Source organism: Tympanuchus pallidicinctus, unplaced genomic scaffold (assembly GCF_026119805.1).
Source record: "Tympanuchus pallidicinctus isolate F22 unplaced genomic scaffold, pur_lepc_1.0 scaffold9, whole genome shotgun sequence".
Classification (NCBI taxonomy): Eukaryota; Metazoa; Chordata; class Aves; order Galliformes; family Phasianidae; genus Tympanuchus; species Tympanuchus pallidicinctus.
In genome coordinates, this window is record NW_026294813.1 from 23,231,221 (window position 1) to 23,250,328 (window position 19,108).

The 19,108-nt window shown below is 44.6% G+C and overlaps 1 protein-coding gene and 1 long non-coding RNA gene across 8 annotated transcripts in view; one reads left to right on the top strand and one right to left on the bottom strand.

Moving 5' to 3' along the window:
* The window catches only part of NEDD4L (NEDD4 like E3 ubiquitin protein ligase), a 133,809-nt gene that overhangs the window by 53,000 nt on the left and 61,701 nt on the right, over positions 1-19,108 (bottom strand). For 3 of the 7 annotated variants that reach the window (XM_052670045.1, XM_052670047.1, XM_052670046.1), the window contains exons 4-5: positions 14,382-14,420; positions 12,207-12,260 (exon numbers count right to left, since the gene is read on the bottom strand). In XM_052670045.1, the coding sequence (XP_052526005.1) occupies positions 12,207-12,260; positions 14,382-14,420 (93 nt within the window). Of the gene's footprint in view, positions 1-7,841; positions 9,088-12,206; positions 12,261-14,381; positions 14,421-19,108 lie in introns of those variants that run through there. The other 4 variants (XM_052670044.1, XM_052670042.1, XM_052670043.1 and 1 more) reach the window with 3 other exon arrangements.
* On the top strand, positions 9,229-10,775 carry LOC128074350 (uncharacterized). Its single transcript, XR_008203173.1, has 2 exons — positions 9,229-10,275; positions 10,523-10,775. It is a non-coding gene; the product is annotated as an uncharacterized LOC128074350 (long non-coding RNA).

The following is a 19,108-nucleotide window of genomic DNA, read 5'->3' on the forward strand; positions in this document are numbered from 1 at the left end:
TCCTCAGAAGAGCCACGTGGAGGAGGTTCTGCGCCAGCAACAGAGTTCTGCTCCATTTACACCGAATCTGAAACGAGTGAATGTCTTCTGGTAACACTACACCACGCTTGAAGCAGATTTGAGCTAAATGGTTGGGATATTTGTAACCGAAAGACTTTTCATTGCAGATGTACTAAAATATAAGGATATTACTGGTAGAATGCACAAAACATGAGCTGTGGGGTGTGTGTCGACATCCAGGATACGTGCAGAATGTAGTGGGTGTAATTCCTGACTTTGATGATGCTTTGAATTTTATTTAGAAGCATGGAAATATTTAAAATAACTGATTTAATATAACGTCTTCAGATAACATTGCTATAAACTTATCACAGAATCCCAGCATGGCCTGGGTTGCAAAGGAGCACAGCGCTCATCCAGTTCCAACCCCCTGCTGTGTGCAGGTCACCAACCAGCAGCCCAGGCTGCCCAGAGCCACATCCAGCCTGGCCCTGAATGCCTGCAGGGATGGGGCATCCACAGCCTCCTTGGGCAACCTGTGCCAGTGCCTCATCACCCTCTGTGAAAATCATATGTGGATATGTGTGCTTTGCTTACAGACGGAGCAGAAATAAATTAGTAACAGCTCAAAGCAGAAAATCCTTTGGATCAAAGCAATCATGAACTGTTGTAAACTGACTCCTTGTGGAGGACAACTGTTGGCCAAATGCATCCAGGCTGGATGTGGCTCTGGGCAGGCTGGTCTGTTGGTTGGTGACCCTGTACATAGCAGGGGGTTGGAACTGGATGAGCACTGTGGTCCTTTTCAACCCAGGCCATTCTATCATAGAATCACTTAGGTTGAAAAGACCTTAAAGATCATTGAGTCCAACCACGACCTAACCATAGTACCCTCACAGCCCTCCGTTAAGTCATGTCCCTGAGCACCACATCCAAATGGTTTTTAAACACATTCAGGGATGGTGACTCAACCACCTCCTTGGGGAGGGAGGATATATGAATAGGCAAGCCTATCCCAGTGCTTAACAATCCTTTCCGTAATGAAGTGTTTCCTGATATCCAACCTAAACTTACCCTGGCGCATGATTCAGATATCTCAAATAGAGATATTTGACAAATATCTCTAATGCTGAAGCAGCTTTCTATAATAAAATCATTTGAAAGACATGCCCCAGTGTGTTGTTTCCAGTGATCTGCTGAACACTAAAACTGATGCTGACAACACAACCCACTGTTGCCTTGCCTCTGTTTGTCACGGATGCTACTGCTCTTTGGGAATGCAAATTCCTTCTCAGCAATAGGGTTAAGAATACCAGTGAAGACACTGCTGATCTCCTTCCTAGAGCACTGTCCACACTGGTCCTGCTGTGCTGCAGGCTGAGAGGCAGCACAGTGCACACCTGAGGACAGCAACGCTGCTTTGGGAATGATGATACCAAGGTCTTCAGCCTCAGAATTTGCTTTTCCCACACTTCCTGGGCAGCGCAGCACCCAGCTGGATGCACACAGCAGCAGAGGATTTGAAGAGAGGGAAGGTGAATTTTTTTCCTTTGTGTTTATTCATTCTTTTTGGCAGCAGAAAGCTGCACAGTCACACTGCTGGCTTTATTAACATCATTTTTTCTGCACAGAACAGTAAATAATGCCATCCTCTTAAATGAAAAAAGCAAACCAAAGCAAGAAGATGAAAGCACCAAATTTTAGATGGATGCATGCAGCAATACATTTTGCAACAAGTTTTAATCCAGAAACAAAGGCAATGGGATAAATTTGGATTTAGGACAGTGTGTGAATAACAACAGTCACAAAACGTGTGACTTCAACTCAAGTTCTCTTCTCAAGCAGCTGAACAGTGCAAAAAGCAGTTAACACCATATCTGTTTTATTACGGGTGGTTTTCTGTGCCCAGTGCCCTGGCTGGCACCTCCAGCATTACAGCTGTGTCAGCATTTCCATTGTAAATTGTGGGCCTTATAACCTCAGCTTTACAGAGATCACTGCATACTGGAACTCAGCATACAAATTTCCATGTAGGAGCAAGTACTTTATTACTGCTATGAAACCAAAGGTGGTGTTATTTCCAGCTCTTTTCTTCAAGATATTTTTTTTTCCTGTTTACTTTACAGAGAAATACTGAATGATACAGCCTGCAGCAAGAAAACCAACAAAGAATGAAATCCAGAACAATTTTCCATGAATCTCTGGGGATGGGTAAAGACACTGTGGTTAATTCCTGACTGTACTGTGTATCTATGTGACTGAAGTAGATACACAATATAGACATCCTAAATGTGCTTGCAAATTTCCCACAGCTAGATAGGATATCACAGAATCTGTGGCCCCAGGGGAACCGCAGCCTCACCCCTACCTGCAGCTGCCAAAAACATTCTCACCTGCACAGCACTGAGGCACTGCAGCCATCTGCACTCCTTGTGCAGAAAGCCCAGCGCAGAGCTTCACAGCTCTATTCACTGAGCTGATGTAATCATCTAGCTAGGGCAGGTAGCATCACTACTGCTCTAGAAATGCCCGTTAGGGTCCAGACAGCAGTCCCTGAAGGAAGTCTCCAGATCTGGACAAAGGATGTAAAAGGATGGAATTGCTGTGTGCAGCACCAGAAGGCAGAGCAGCCTCTGAGGAGCAGAGCACGTCTCACACTATCCATCCGCCACTGTGTGTGTCCAGTGAGTTGTGCTGGTCCAGGATCCACGAAAGGACTCAGACAGCTTTCGGCTTTCTGTGCCAGAAAAAGCTCTAATTCCTCACTATGCAACCCCTACAATATAATTTAGCAGGTAAGCAGTTAACAGTGTGACTTTCCTTGGTGCCTGCCATATCGAACCACGTGGCTCTCAGTAGCTGCTGCGAGGAGGCAGGCAGCCCAGGGACACAGAGCAGGACAGGGCAGCCATGTGCCAGGGGGTTTCAGGTGGGGCACAGGGAGCAGAGTGCTGCTGGGAGCTCCCCACATCTCATGTCGTGCTGACACTGGGTAGAAGCAGAGGAGCAGAGGTAGCTGGTGTAGTTAGGAACAGGATGAGTCTCAGGTCCCAAGAAGTATCAGCCTGGGGCTAGTTAAGGATGAGGAACCTTACGCTGTGCACTGAGCACTGTGTGAAGGACAGCACTAAAAGGAAAACTGGGATTTCCCTCCTCCAGGGACTGGGCTAGCACTAGATCCTGAAACAGAACCTCCTGAATGGTTCCTTGAATGAGGGAGGGGGAGTGGGAGGTAGAAATCTCCCTTTCATTTTATTTTATTTTTAAATATTCCCACCAGTTTTTCTTGTGAAGATCAGCAACATATAACCCACTTACTGTCCCAGCACCATCTCAGGAAAGAGATTTTCAAGGCATTACCATAGTTTACACCAAAACATGGAAGGATCTGTTTCACTGAAACACACAGATCAGTTTGCATACGAAAGAAAAACAAATACAGCCCAGAAGCAATTTTCATCCTAACCCAAATGTCCCATGGTTTGCAAATTCCATGGTAAAACACACAGTATTTATTCCTGCTCTGCCTCTCACTGTCATAAAACAGCATGGACAGCCCAGGTATAGCTCTGCCAGCTCTTGTGTGGAACTGTCACAACCCAAAGGGATCCAGAAATCTGAAACAAATGGAAAGCAAAACCACGGAGGAAGCAGTGCCTACAGATGGGGTCAAAAGCAAATCCATCAACCCTGAAGGACTGTAAATGATACATTTATTTCACCGACTTTCATGCCTTGCAGTGATTTGGAAGTTTCTTCCTTAAATATCACTGATAACCCACGTGGCAGTGATACAGAGGAGCAAAATTACTAAAGCAGTCACTGACAACTGTCCTGAAAGATACATAATTCTGGAGACTGACTACAGAATTAGTACTCAAGCTAAAAAAGCACAATGCTTGTTTTCATTAACTAGTCTGTATTTTATATTTGAACTTTCTCTTCCAGTGTGTAGAACTAAATAAAGACTGTATTTCAACTGTCTGATTCTGGGTCAAGCAAAAACATCCCAAGACTTCCACATCATAGACTGCAAGCATGTGGAGCACTGTGTGGCGACAGCTTCTGACCAAAAATAGGGAATAATACAAGCTCACAAAAAGTTAATTGACATTCTTCCCGTTCACCCCTTTACTTGACAATACATGATACTGGACATCACAATCACATCACTTTTCTGACAAACTGCTGTCAACACATGCCACTGATGGCTCAGCTATTTGTGCTTTCATGGGAGATCCATACACGTTTACGTAAGTTCTAACAGATGTGATATTAATTTGAAGTCAAACTGCGGCAGAAATATTGTTGTATGGCTTCACTGAAAGAAAGTCACTGCAAGCACTGTGCTCTTCAGACATCCACTTCTATTCCTACACAGAGAAGTCTGTCTTTACCACAGACTCAATTCAGCATTATAAGCTACCCTCGTAACACAGCTGAACACCAGCAAATAGTCCCCGCTTCGATCAGTGGGTTCATGGACATGCATTCCCTCAGGTTACACCAGTGATGAATAACCCACAGCGTGACTGGTCAGAGGTCAAACTCACAGTGCTTCTGCTGGGACAGAACCGAGGATGGCGCTGACACGTCAGAGCAGCAGCAGCATCTGACTGCGTGGGTCGCTACCTTCCTTCGCAAAATTTTGTCATCTTGGAATTATTTTCCAATTCACGGAAGCACTGTGGTAAGAAGTTCATAGCAGGCACTTACAGCTATACAGTGTAAGTATACAGTGTAAGTATACAGTGTACAGTGATAAGCTGGTATCACAAGTAAGGAGAGTGGTGAGGGGAACAGCAGAACTAAGAGAAGCTCACAGCTTTCCTCTCCAGAGGAAACAACTGTCAGAAGACATTGTGTGCCATCATCATATAGCAAGGCATTAAAGCACTTTATTATGTAAGAGTTTAAATTTTCCTCATCAGCAACAGCACTGTGGTCACCTAACTGTCAGCTGCTAACTGCTGATTTCACGGGAGGGCTCCTGCAGCTCTGCCCCAGTGCAGTGTTCTGCACACAGGAGCAACCTGTGCTCTGTTGATGAGAACTGCTCCTGATAGGCACGGACCTCACCATGGCCACAGCTGAAGGCAGTGGCTTCACATGAGAGTGGCTTCATTAAAACGCTGCAATTCCCCGCTGACATCCCAGACATCACCAAGTTGTGAAAGGTGCACGATGTGTAAGTAAAGGGCAGAACAGTGCAAGAAGCAACGCTGCTGCCTTCAGGAGAGCACTCTGCGCTCACAACAAAGCTCATCCCAACATTATTTTTAAGGAAGGAAGGAAGATACGTGCCGACTTGTGAAATGTGGGCTGGCAGAGCCAGGACTTGTCTGTGCTGTCTGCCAGCTGAACGCAGCTCAGCACTACCACAACATCAAGCACTTTCCATTTTTTCAGTAACAACAAAGATGCCTTTGTCCAGTCCCTAACAGCCATCCAATACTTTGGATTTCTGAAGGGTTCCCCACAGACAGAGATATGCACTCAGATCCCAAGCTACAGACAGTTTGTTTGCTCTGTGCCACAGGATATATGCACACAGCGTGTAAAATATCACAGCAGTCAAAGGAGTCTGCAAGCATGCTGCCACAAGAAAGACAACTGGGCATAAGTGTGTCTCTTAATATTCTCTGACAACTCATTATGAAATGCATCCTGCTTGCCCTACAACACTGCAGACAGCAGACACAGAATGGCCATAACCACTCAGGAGCAGCAGAACTGCCGACGCGCGCTGAGTGTTTCACTGCAGATAAATACGGCAGCAGCAGCTGCTGCCTGCAGCCCCAGGCCCAGGATCCACCACGTACACACAAAGCCATGTAAGTGCAGGGTGCCATGTGGTACCCTCACAGCTCTAAAGCACGGCAGTGTAACACAGCACACGCTGCAGGCACAGCCCTCCTCAGCACCTTGAGGTGCAGATCAGCACTGGCACACACCTGTGGTTTATATGCCGATAAACCACACCGGACTTTCAGCAGAGCACCCTCACTGCCTCCACTTCCAATGGACCTGCCAACCAGCCACCCTGGGCTTGTTAGAAATAAGAGAAACATCGCAAGATTTACACTGCAATTTTATTTTATTATATTTTTTATTAATTTGACTTTTTTGCATTGAGGAACACACTTTCTCTCAGAGTGAGTGCCCCTGCAATTGCCATGCTTCAGGGATGGCCAAATTGATTTCATGCGGTAACTAAAACCAAGAGCATGAAGGAACAAATTGCTTAATTCTCTTCTGGAAACAGTGAAGCACATCTTTGGTACGTGACTCATTACCAGAAAAGGGACTCTGGGGTCTGTCACCTTTCAAAACAGCAGGACCCCTGCAGGGGCACAGGGTAAAGCTATGGGCACACCTCCACCAGCTGCCCCAACTGCCAGTGCTTCCACCAGACCTGCCCTACTGCACCGACTGATAGAGCCAGCTGTGGTGGTCCTCCAGGAACTGCTAGTACCCAGAGATCAGTAGGAAAACCAGACATATATTTTTAGTGTGAGCTAGAACACAATGTACTGCACCAATGAAATTCAAACGAAGAAGAAAAATCAAGAAAGATTCTGCACACCAGAGTTTGCTGCTGAAATGTTCTGGGTTAGCAGGAAAGAGACTGTGTGCTACTTGTGGAGCTGCTAGCTGAGAGAAAGCGAAGTGAAACTGTACTTCTTTGTTTAAAGATCTTTTTCAGTGTTTATCTTTGTTAACACTTCGCTGTAATTTGTGATTTTCTATGCATAATAATAACTGAAGGGCTCAAAAGAAGGTTACACCAGAATAGCTCGGAGATGCCAGCTTCTTGACAAGAAAGCTGCAGAGTCATCATACGGCCTTGCTGCTGCGAGCAGCTGTCTCTCCGTACTGCATTTAACTGAACAAAAGCACAGCAGAATGAGAACACAGGCAGCAAAGACCCAGATCTTCCCCAGTGAATCTGTTTTCACAGCTGGAGACAGAGAGCTTGCTATTCTATATACAGCATCACTGAGCTCAGGAACTCAAGTGGGCAGTGTTAAATTGCACAGTAAAGCAATTTAAGCAAATGACTAATCTAAACCCTTCGCTTTCATTCCTGCTTTGGTCTTTTAAAAATGGCTTAAAAACATGAAACTTCAGACTTCATTTGTTACAAAAAGAAGGACCAGAAGATGAATCTTGGCACCTTAAAGTAAAACCAAAGCAAACAGAACTGACAGCACAATTTCCTGAGTTGTGACAAGCTGATTCTATAGCAGTTTGATCAGGACTTGCAGCACACAAAAAAAACACGACATGCTCTTGACTTGGAGAAGGCCAAAAGCAAGCAAAAAAGCCCCTAACCCTCTTTTTTTCCCAACTTCTTGATACCTTACCTGCTAGGCCACTATCTTCATTAGACTTATCATGGGATTTCTACAGCCTTAGCTCCTACTGCACTACGATGCACATTTTTAAAGTCACAGAGGTACACACATGAGCACTGTCCTTAAACGTTATCAAAGTATTTGTTTTCAGGCTACAAAGTGCACAAAGAATGCCTTATGCAGCAAGGTTCCAGCCAACGAAATTAACACGATCCCTTAATTTCCCATTTGATTGTTCTGATTATAAAGAATCCGATGTGCAATATGTGACGTTAGGATCTCAAAATATTACAAGGCACATAATCACAGCCGAGAGCAGAGCTAAGGCAGATCTGAAACAGAGATCACTGGCGGCCGGTTCCAGAGAAACAGCGAACATTCTAGCACTAAGAAGGGAGCCCTCCAGTTGCCTCAGGTTTAAAAGCCTTTGCACAGCGATTCGGTACGTTGTTATGAGCAGAGCACACTCAGCATCGTACTCACCGTGGTGCTGGCTGCCGCAGGACCAGGGGTGCCACGACACTCTGCACCAACAACTGGACTTTGCTCCTCGGGATTACGGGTGACAAGGATTCGGAAGTGCTGCTGCCTCGTGTTTTGATCTGGTCTGATTTTAAACAGGCATCCCTTCCCCTGAGGAATCTTCTCTACTGAATTGCTTCTGGATATTTCTGACCCGCTCCTGCCGCTTCCATGCAGTTCTGAAGTCCGCCCATCACCTGCGGGGCGGATTTCCTCCGGCCGTGGTTGGACGGGGTAGGAAGCGCTCCTCTCCAGCTGAATGCGTGGGTACCTGACCAGTCTGTCCCCTTTTGTCCCAGTAAAGCCGAAGTTATACTCACCACCTGTACCACTCGCCTGCGGCTGCTGTAACTGGAGAACAAAGAACTTTTTCCCCGAATTTGCTGACATATCTGGCACGTGCTGCAGAGACCAGCGCCGGGGCTCAGGGGTGGGAGCATTATTTTGAGCCTCGGAACCAAAGGGCAGCAGAGTAACCTGAGGCACATCGGCGCTCGAAGCACGATGCTGAATCCTCACGCCGCTGATGTTCAGACCTGAAGCTGTTTCCTTTGCCTCGTTCTCATGGGCGGCGGACAGAGCATCGTCGCTCTGGTTATTAGGAGGAATAGTACGGAATATCCTACGGTTACAGCGAAGGGTTCCATTCATCTGCTGCCCCAACTCCTCCGTCTGCCTGGTTGGAGAATCCTCAGGAGTCGCCTCTGGGCTGCTCTGAGAGGAGGAATGGTTTTCAATGGAGGACGCATAATGCTCCCTAACATCTGAGGCTTTGCACAGGGGAGTCTCCTCGGGGGTCTCCGGGGTCGCGCACTCATCTGCAGCCTTGCGCTGGAGAGAGATCTGCATCGAGGAGCTTCTTGTGGGACGTGCGCTGATGCTGTTCAGCAGCTGGGGAATAAACATGGAGGTGCTCCTTTTCAAGGAGCCCACTTCTTGGAAATCGCTGCCTCCGCCGTAATCTGCTCCGTGTCGGGAGAAAGCGTGAGGGCTGCTTCTTCTCGGCAAAGTGTGGAATGCCATGAAAAAGTCATCTTCTCTCTCCCGGTCGAGGATCTCAGATTCGGGGGCTGTGTTGCTTCGTCCAGAGCCAAAATGAAACCGCAGCCGATGGGCCATGGTTTTACAGAGAGAAGAAAAGGAGAGGGAGAACGGCAACAATTCAGGCGCTGCCAGAAGTTAAAAACCAAAGACATAAACTCCAAGAAAAAGTGTCCCATCTGCCAAACTGTTAGCACTGCAGCACTGATAGCGACAGATAGCAGAAATAGCCCAAGTGGCAAGCAGCATTCCAGGCATGATTGGGTAAGAGCAATCAGCGCTCCTACACAGTGTGACATGGGGTAGGATGGTGGCAGTCACGTGGCCCGGTTCCCCCTCTCCAATCTAAGCCAGTGGGGGTTCTGTTGTTTTTTTTTAATGCCAGCGAGAGCCTGAAACAGCACCTTCCCAGCTGCTCCTTTTCCATCAGAGCGCAGCTGACCGAGGCAGCGAGCACACTCGGCGCCGCTATAAATCTAAATCACATCGTACCGCACGGCGCATTCGCACAAGGAGCAGGAAAGTTAATGACAACACAAACGCCGCGGTTTGGTTTTAGGGCTGTAAGTCAACGCCACGTGCAAATAAGGAACAATATTTCAAGCTTAACTTTTTGGTGTGTGTTACAGCACGAGGCTATCATGGCAGAACGTGAGTAAATATAGCACCGTTACACTTTCAATTTTAACTGCGCTTGTGGCACGGTTAAGTAACAAACTCCTTGCCTTTAAAAAGCCACAACTTTCACACTGGCCCTATGAGTGCAACGCAGCCAAAGCGAGCCCGCGCAGTCCCTTTTAATCAGTAAAAATTACAGCAAACAAAGCAACCCTATGCACAGCAAAGATCTCTCACTCAATAAAAACAGCAGAAACGCACAAAATGACAGGAGGCAAAGTTCCTTTTTCAGTTTTACTGGGCAGTGAAAACCAGGGACGGGTGTCGCATTGCCGTTTGGTACCGATTTGTCTTAAACAGCACACAGAAACTCTGCCCATTACTGGCCGGCCTCCAGTGGGAAAGTTAGCAGTACTACCACGGGCGTGATCGCAGGCACGGAATACAGTTACACTGTGAGAGCCAAGAGACCTCAGAAGCAGAACAGACGGACAGGATACATCCAACTGCAGAACAAACACCCTAAATATGCTCCACTGCAATGCAGGAAATTGGTGACTGGGGGATCCTGACAGCCAAAGGGCACCCACCATCGCAATGGCTCGCACGTGCCGGGGATGCACAGTTAGCTAAAAGCACATCTACAAGAAGAGACAGCGTAGGATCAGCTCAATGCACAGACATCTGTTCCTTAGGAGAACTCAGAGAAGTGCTGTCAACAAACTATCGGTGGCAGGTCAGTGCTCTGTCTAGACGTTTAAACCTCTGTTTGCATGCAGCTTGCTTTCAAAAGACAGAAACTGACCAATCAAAGAGAAATGGAAGCTTCGAACATGGCAACTGCCAGCAGGCAGCACAATCCTCTATTGTTTTAAATGGACCAGGAGCCAACAAGAAGAAAAATACGAATAGCTGCTACACAGCCACAGTGTTGTGGAGCTGCCTTGTGCAAGCACAGGTGTTGATTTTATCTTATTTTTCAGGTAAACCGTTATCCAGTCTCTTTCTGCTCTGAAGAAGACGACTCATCATACATCCTCTGCTCCAATGAGGGAGAGAAAGGATATACTGCAGAGAGGAAGTGCTCAGATAATTTTGGAATGTGAAGAAAATAAAGTTTTGGGGGGGGTAAAAGACATGAAAGTGTTGACAACAAGTATTTCACATGAAATCTGAAATTATTTGCTCGGTGCCTTGCTCTGTAAATACAACACGATGGAAATTTGCCACTATAAACTTGTGTACTTGTTCTCCTTGGCCAACTGTTCCACAACGCTTTCTGAAATGAAACAGCAGCTCCTTATCCCCAGGTTACAGCCTGCAGAAGCAGGATCACACAAAGAACAACCAGAAAACGGCTCAACAACACAGTAACACTGAAACGGTCAGTATGTGGCCAGTGCCACAGAAAGGAAACCCAGAAATCCTATAAAGTATTTCAGAAAAGGGTACACTGAACATTTTGGTTCTCAGCTGTCAGTGCACAGCTGAGCTGTAGTATTTTTTCTAGGCTGTCACCTCTTTACTGACACACGTGGACATCCCCATGCATGCCACTGCCCTCTGCAGGCAGAATGAAACCTCTTCCATGAGCTTCTGCTCCATCCTCCACATCAGCACAAACTCACCCCAAGCACCCTTGCAGCTGCATGCACACCACACAGGCTTAGTTTGGAAGGGATCTCTTGAAGATCAACTAGATTGTCACACCCCCCCAGCCATGGGCTGGTTGCCTGACATCCAACCAGGCTGCCCAGGACCCGGCCCTATCACATGGCCTTGAATGCCTCCAGGGATGGGGCATCCACTACATTTTTGGAGATCAATAATTCCATTCTTTCTATTTCTGTTTGGAATAAAAAAGATCCTCACAACACCAGTCCAACAAGGCAAGCAGGTTCAGTAGACAGTGTACTGCTCTGAACCAAGAAATCTAAGGCCTCATCTCATGAGCAGAAAAATGATGCTCCAATTTTCAGCAGACAAAAATTAAAAAGTCGCCCACACAACGTGCCATCTCATTTAAAATCAGTTATGCAGAATGTTGTCTATTTGGCATATCTATGTGAAAAATGTACTCACTTCATCACAACAAGAGCAACATGCAGTAAGTTTTGGGAAGACATCATCTCAGTAATAGTGGTTGTATCAGACAAGCAAGCTTCAAGGCTAAAAGCCCTAGCAATATGTTGGGTGTTACCAGGGGCAGAACTGAACACAAAATGCAGAGCGTTACTTTGCTATTAACTAAAATCTTCAAGGACCCACGTCTTGTGTAACTGACTATCTCAAAAAGGATTGAGTATTAAAATGTACAGGAAAGAGATGCTCAAGTGAACAGGGGATGAAGCAGCTGCTTTATGTGCAAATAACAAGGCTACAACTGCTTTTCAGCTCACACCAGAGAAGCTTCAGGAAGAGTATGATATGATTTCCACCAACAGAACATTTAGCTTAAGGAGGACCATTCTGGTCTAAACCAGTAGCGAATTTCTGTGGTTAATGTTCCATTAACCCATAAAACAGACACTCTGTATGCTTCAGTCTGTGTAAACCTCTTTTATGCTTCAACCATGTAAACAACAGAAAACATACACCTTTATGGTGCGTTATGTTTCCATCAGCTGTGTTCCACAGCTCTGGGAAACAACCAAGACAGGTACTCACCAATCTGTTCTCGTCAAACACTTCAAAGAGGAGGCGATGATTGGTTGGGTTTACCTAGGAGACAATCCAAATAATACTATTTTAGCTTCATTCACTCAGTTAGAACAGTATATGGACACAAGTTGATAAAATGATTAAATGAAGGCAAGCAGAACAGAACTAATATATTTATATAAATCCTTTGCTTCAACTGACTGTGAGAACATGAACACAGAAGCCCAGACTGGACAGAACACCAGAGCTCAGACTTCTGGGTTCCATACCTGGAAAACTCAACTAAAATGTAGGGAGCAAAAGCTTTAATTCATTTCTTTCAGAATTTAACCATCATCTCTATTTCAGCCTCTCCATCTGTCACTGTTTCTGGCCCATTTGTCACCAGTGGGTGACATCCCATGATCATGTCCCTGGGGAGAACCCAATGGAAGGCAGAGAACCTACCCTGCTCATGTCTGGCATACATGTCTGATACTTCTTTACACAACTGTATCTCCTGGAAATAATTTACTTGGAAGCAAATTTAAGCAAAGAGACAGCTTTTCCAGAAAAACCTTATATGCCAGGTTACTATGTCTGCTTGTTTAATTAAGCTGGCCAGGGAGGGGTTGGGTCACCGTCCCTGGAGGTGTACAAGGAACGTGTGGATGGACATGGTTTAGTGGGGAAATACTGGTTGTAGGTGAATGATGGGACTGGATGATCTTGGAGTCTTTTCCAACCTTCATAATTCTATGACTCTGTCATTATAAGGAAATTTAGACGAAATATTCCACAATGGACTGTGGGAGTGGAAGAGGAACTCTCAGTTCTGAAAAGATCAGAGAACTCTGTCACACAAGGGAAGGTGCATCACTTTAATGTTTGCACTTATTTTTAGCATTTTCCAGATGTTTTAATAGAACTTCCATGAAGTCTATCTGTAATTTAAACAACACAAATTGTGGCCGTTTTGGGTATTCTCTTTCTCAGGAAAAACTACACAGTGAGCAACACTACCTTGAAAACTATCAGTAAAAAATGATAAACATGAATAAATTTTCTTGTTCTTCACTTAAAAGCATTTGACTTTGTCCCTTACAGTCTGTCTCACAACACAGCATGCTGCAGACCAGGGTCTACCAGGACAGACTTAGGGAGGCAGTCATTCATTCCCGAAGCTCTGGACACCAATCGGGGTGAGCATGAGCTGTCCTTACGTACAACAGCAGTCTAAAACTTCCTGACACCCTTTCCTGTGCCATGGCCACCTCTGTGCTTTATCCCAGCGACACTGGGAAGGGCATGGGACCAGAGAAGTGAACTTAGTGCCTGCAGACTGCATAGCTCAAAGAAACAGGCACAGGTCAAATTATACAAATGGTAAAAAATATTTATCTAAAGACTCTTTTAGAGATTTAGGTGTGTATTAACCAGTTGGCAAACCTTGAAATGCTACCTGGAACACATGTAAAAATGATAAGAAATCCCATCTGAACCTCAAAAAAGCACTTACTAATAACTACACTGATGGGAACTATTTACATATTCCTGTTAGCAAGAGAGATGAACGCTAAGGCTGTAAACAGTGCTTGATGGGTCACTCATTTTTAACAATCTACAATGACTACGTCTGTTCTCAAGCAGCTGTTTAAGATTAAATTTTAAAACCAGTGAAACTTTACCTAACCTACTTCTGTGAAAGCTGCAGCTGCAGTAAAATAAATCCATTCTTCCTCAGAAAATATTTTCAGCAACTAAGTTATCACTGTTCTCATTTCTGTTATGTTGGTTTTGAGGATCACCATTTCAAACCCTCTTTTAGCACTGTCAAATATTAGAAGTGATCACTTCTTATGAAAAGTCACCTACAAACTGAAATGGTATCACTCAGTTTTAAGTGAAGGTTACCTTCATTTTAGGAATAATTTGAAAAAGACAGAAGTTAAATGAGAGAAAAAAAAAAAAGGTGTGTCATTGTGATTTTATTTACTTATTTACCATAGTAGCTTAAATGTCATACGGGTCTTGGAAATGGTTCTGATTATCTGCTACTACATTAACATTTTAAGACCACAGGAGGCATCAGGATGAACATTATTTTTCACAAAAACATAGAAACAGTGAATTAAAAAAACATACAAAATACCACGTGATTAATTGTACGTTAGAGTGACTGCAATTAAAAGTGATACTTACTCTAAAATAAAATTCTTCATTCCATTTCGGATTTAGTGTCTATAAAAGAAAATAACACATTAGGATGCTACAGTATCTGCAGGTTTGCAATTTCGCAGCCATCACAACATGCATGCAAGTGACAGTTTTTTTAGAAAACACCAGGGGAAAAAAAAGCGTTTCCTAACAAAATAGCTCCAACACTGCTGTCAAATGACTTAGAACCGCTCTACTAAATAAACCAAATGTGGGAAGGGATTTGAGTCAGAAGAACTGAAAATAGATGGTAAGTATAAATGAATCATATTCACAGAATGGGACCCCCCTGCCGTGGGCTGGCTGCTCCTCAGCTCAGGGCTGCCCAGGGCCTATCCACGACCTTGGGCACCTCCAGGGATGGGGCACCCACAGCTCTGGGCAGTGTTGGGGTCTCTTAAAAAGGAGAATGAACAAAAGGGAAGGTTACTGCCTCCAAACAGACACCATACTCTTCCTAATTGCCCCCAGGCTTGAAGAGGATTATAATTTTGCTCTAATGATCCAAATAAAACCCACAGAATAAATGGTGTTCCATTTGCAACCTGAAGGGAGCTCCAGCATAAAACCATAAGCTGATAAAAAATTCAAAGTAGGAACACTGATAACTGCCATACTTCAAATCTGGCTAAGTTGGAAATCGAGCATGGTCTGTCCCCAGGTTTTGTTTCCCTGCTGAAATGTTCCCTTGGTCCCTTCCACAGCAGAGCTTAAGCAGAAGAGCTGCTGGGGTGTACATGGCTCTACCCACCAGAGGTTTGTTGGAGCAGAGAAGGCAATCGGGCCGTTCATCCAGAACTCCTTAGCACGGATGCAGTGCAATTACCCAGCACACAGGGGCTCAATGTGCACCACTGCCCTGCCGCGTGTCCCACACGCACCCATGGTCGCAGTGCTGACAGCCCACAACCTGCCTTTCCCCTTGAGTTTGGGCTGAATCTCAACCCAGCAGATACACAATTAAGAATCTGTGAGTTCAAATACTGAGATTTGAAAACTGCCTCCTAGAAAATCTACAGAAATAAAGAAATCATTTAATGAAAAAAAGTCCAGCTATTAGAGGACGGGGTAAGGGAGAGAGAGAAGTTTCCTGCTTCTGCGCCATAAAGAGCAAAAATGCATTCACTAAAGCAATGAAGCAATAAATAAAACAAATACAATGTTTTAAATTTGCATTCGTTCACTGCAGTTGTTCTTGGCAAGGGAAACTTCTCATCTAATCTGGCAACTAGAATTAAGAGCATTACTGCTAATCAATAACGCATTAATTCTGAGTACTGCTTAACCACAATTACCAATTTCAGGAAATAATGATGTATTAGGCAGCACAATTTTTAGTAAACAAGCAGGTGACTATTAGAAATTGCTTTCACCTTCACTAATCCAACAATTGATAGGTTGAGCCAGAAAATACAAGAGCTGGAATCACAGCCGAGGAGAAAAACATTTGTACAGAAAGCCTCCAGAAATAAATGGGTGAATAACTGCTTCATAAAGGATATTAGCAGGGAAACAACAACAAAAAGACTCACCAGCAAAGAGCTACGTCCTAAAAAGGGCAAGTATTGCAGAGATAAAGAACTGCCAGGAGTCAAGCTGAGTTAGATCTTCCATGGGATATTAGAACAAACACCAGGAGGGTTTTTCAACCATATAAATATAGAGCAAAGAGATGCTACAAAGCAATAAAGTTTTAAGAGGAGATGGAGGAAATTAAGCTTCACTTTATGGTAAGGGCAGAAGAGCTAACAGGGATCTGCTCGAAAGTATCTGGTGAGACGAAGCTGATACAAAGCCTTCAAAGCTCAATGCAATCAAATTGAGGAGACCACACCGTCACCTTCAGAAGTGAAGTGTGAAGTCACAGCACCAGGGACAAAAATGTTAAGCCATACCTTACAGGACTGTGAGGCCACAAACGGCAAACAGATGTCCTGCTACAACAACAGGCAAAGAGCCTTTCCAGCTTTCAATCGGAGCAAAGCTCCAAAAGAAGCAAGGCTTTGCTCAGGTGTTGCAGTTGGAGGAACTGACCGTGTGGAGGGAGGTTAAAAGTAAACAAAACACCTCAGAAATGCAACACAGCCACATCGTGCCACATGAATCTGAACCTTTTCTCTGATAACTTTACTTTAGCAGAGTGAGGAAGCAGTGTAAGTTGAATCCTGCTTGGCACAAGAGCAGGTCCAGCATCACACAGGTGGAGGATGAAAGTGCACCCTTCTGCTTTCCTGCCAGCCCTCCTGCAGGGCTGGACAGTGCCACAGAACTCAGTCCCTACACCAAGGGAGGCAAAAATGAGTAGAAAATTAAGGATGAGATGAAGAGTGAGATACTACCATGATAACAGACCAGTTATGGACTCGGAGGTCACTGGCAGCGTCCTTCAGAATCACTCCTGGGAATGATTTTGCTCAATGTTTTAACTCAAAATGAAGGCATGCCACAATGTTTGCTGTTGATGAAATAAACAACAGAAGCTGTGAGCTGCAAAGGAAGAGAACTGCTCACAGAGCAGACAACTCGAGGTGAAATTCAGCAGCTCAAAACAAACAACTGACGAGAAGTTTCCGCAAGATGAGTTCACGTTTCTATTAGGGAAATGACTGAGAAAGTGAAGGCTGTAAGTGATGGTTACAAAGAACGGTGAACAAAGGCAGATGCAATCCCAGGAGCACCCTCAGCTCACCCCCACCTCTGCAGCAGCTGAGCAAGTGCCCTTCTCTCCTCCCCAGGGCAGCACTGACACCCATGAGCTCACCACTGCCCTCGGCACAATCAGCGCAGTGCTCTCACATCCTCACCACGTCTTGTGTTAATGGTGGTCTTCTCAGCTGCTTTCCTATTCTCCTGCCTATCACAGATCCCCAAAGCTGGTAGTTATCACCTCAGCAATGAGGTTACAATCTTATTTCCAATCTCTCATTCCAATCACTCATAACTCTCTGCACTAAGGTTTTGCAGCCATCACTTTTCAGACACGTGGGAGCCAAATACACCATCTCTTCAGGACTCATGCTTTTACACCAGCAACCCATCCAAACACCCATCCAAATAAAGGCAGCGTTATTCTAGTAAGAAAAAAAAGATATAAAAATAGATATAAGGCAATCTGCTTTGGCTATAACACCCAGAGAATAAGCACATTGCTACTGGAAGGAATCAGGAATTTATTAAAACCCTGGATGGGATCTCCATCTTTTCCTAAGAAGAAGGAAGAAAAAATTAAGTATCATCCCTGCCACAGCTCCCACTCCAGCACGTCCCTTCACAGCCTAGCTACAAAGGCTCTCTCTCCAAAGCCAAATGATCCCTGCACCTTTCTGACCATCTTGCATCTCCAGTGCCACTCTAACGGTCCTATGCTTCTGAGTCATGCAATAGTTGAGGTTGGAAAGGACCTCTGGAGGTCACCCAGACCACCATCCTCACACTGAAATTCATTTCATTGAAGGGAAAGATGAAAGAAGACAATCTCCCTCCCATCTACAGGCATCTGCCTGTTACCAATAGCTACCATACTATTTTAAGAGAACAAAAACATGCAGCAAGGACCGGACTTGCCTAATGAGTTGTCTGCAGGGCAAAGCTGCTCCAGTACTTCTGACTTCCACCCAATTCTCTGCAGTGCAGACGGGTGGTTCAGTGGCAGCCGGTCAGGTCTGCGTCCGTATCACTACTGCTCCAAAATCTCTGCTGAGAGCAAAGTCTGAAGACGAGAAGAAACCTTCACCCGCACCTATTTATTCTTTTCATCTAACCTTTGCGGTACACAGATACAGGTGTACTGATGTCAGAGTTTCTGGTGAACACAGTTGTTTTGTAGTAAACAGTCAATCTTGCATTCCAGCAAGAACATGATGATTATTATTATATCACAGGTAAAACAGTCAGGTATTATATAGCCTGAAAGTGACCTAAGTATTTTCCATCAATATGACTCCACAAACAGAATCAATTCTGTGCAAACACGCTCCAGGAAATGGCACAACAACAGGCACAAGCTACCAAAATGAGATAAGAATATCGCAAGAAAACTTCCCACATTTGTATACAGAAGTGGCAATAAATCTTTCGCCCCTAATGAGGAAAAAAAAAGCACAGTCCACATTGTTGCTGTATTAAGTAAATAGGTACAGCTGCTTTTCAGAAAAAAATTATGTTCTCACAATTCTGTATGTTTAAACTTTAAACAAAACAAAGCTAGATAGGCTATGAGTAGTGAGTAAAGCATTATAAGGAAGTCTTTAAAAGGAGCATGTTTAAAAGTTATTATGAAACAATCTTAAACTGGAAGCCTGAAAACTTTCACCTTCTGACACGATGCATGTCCTGAGCTCTGTGAAAAGCTCCAACTGAGCCCTTTGTGGGATGCAGGGTGTCTCAGCAGCGACTGTAAATGGCACTTCCTTGATGGAGGTGTAAGATCCAGACATTTTGCTATTTGGGTGACAAAATCTTCCTCTCTATTCTGCTTTGCAGTAATAACTTAAATTGAATCACTGCCCATCCCAAGCATCTTCATAAAAATGCAAGTCACTGTTTTCCTCTTACTTTTCATAAAGGTTGTGAATTCATTCCTCTCTGCTATTATTACCAATAAACTTTATTTACAAAAAACACTTTTTAAAATTTTAGGGCATTTCTGTCTCTGCTTCATTTCAAAGGAAATGAAGAAAAAAAATGCATTTTCAGTACATTTCCACACTTTT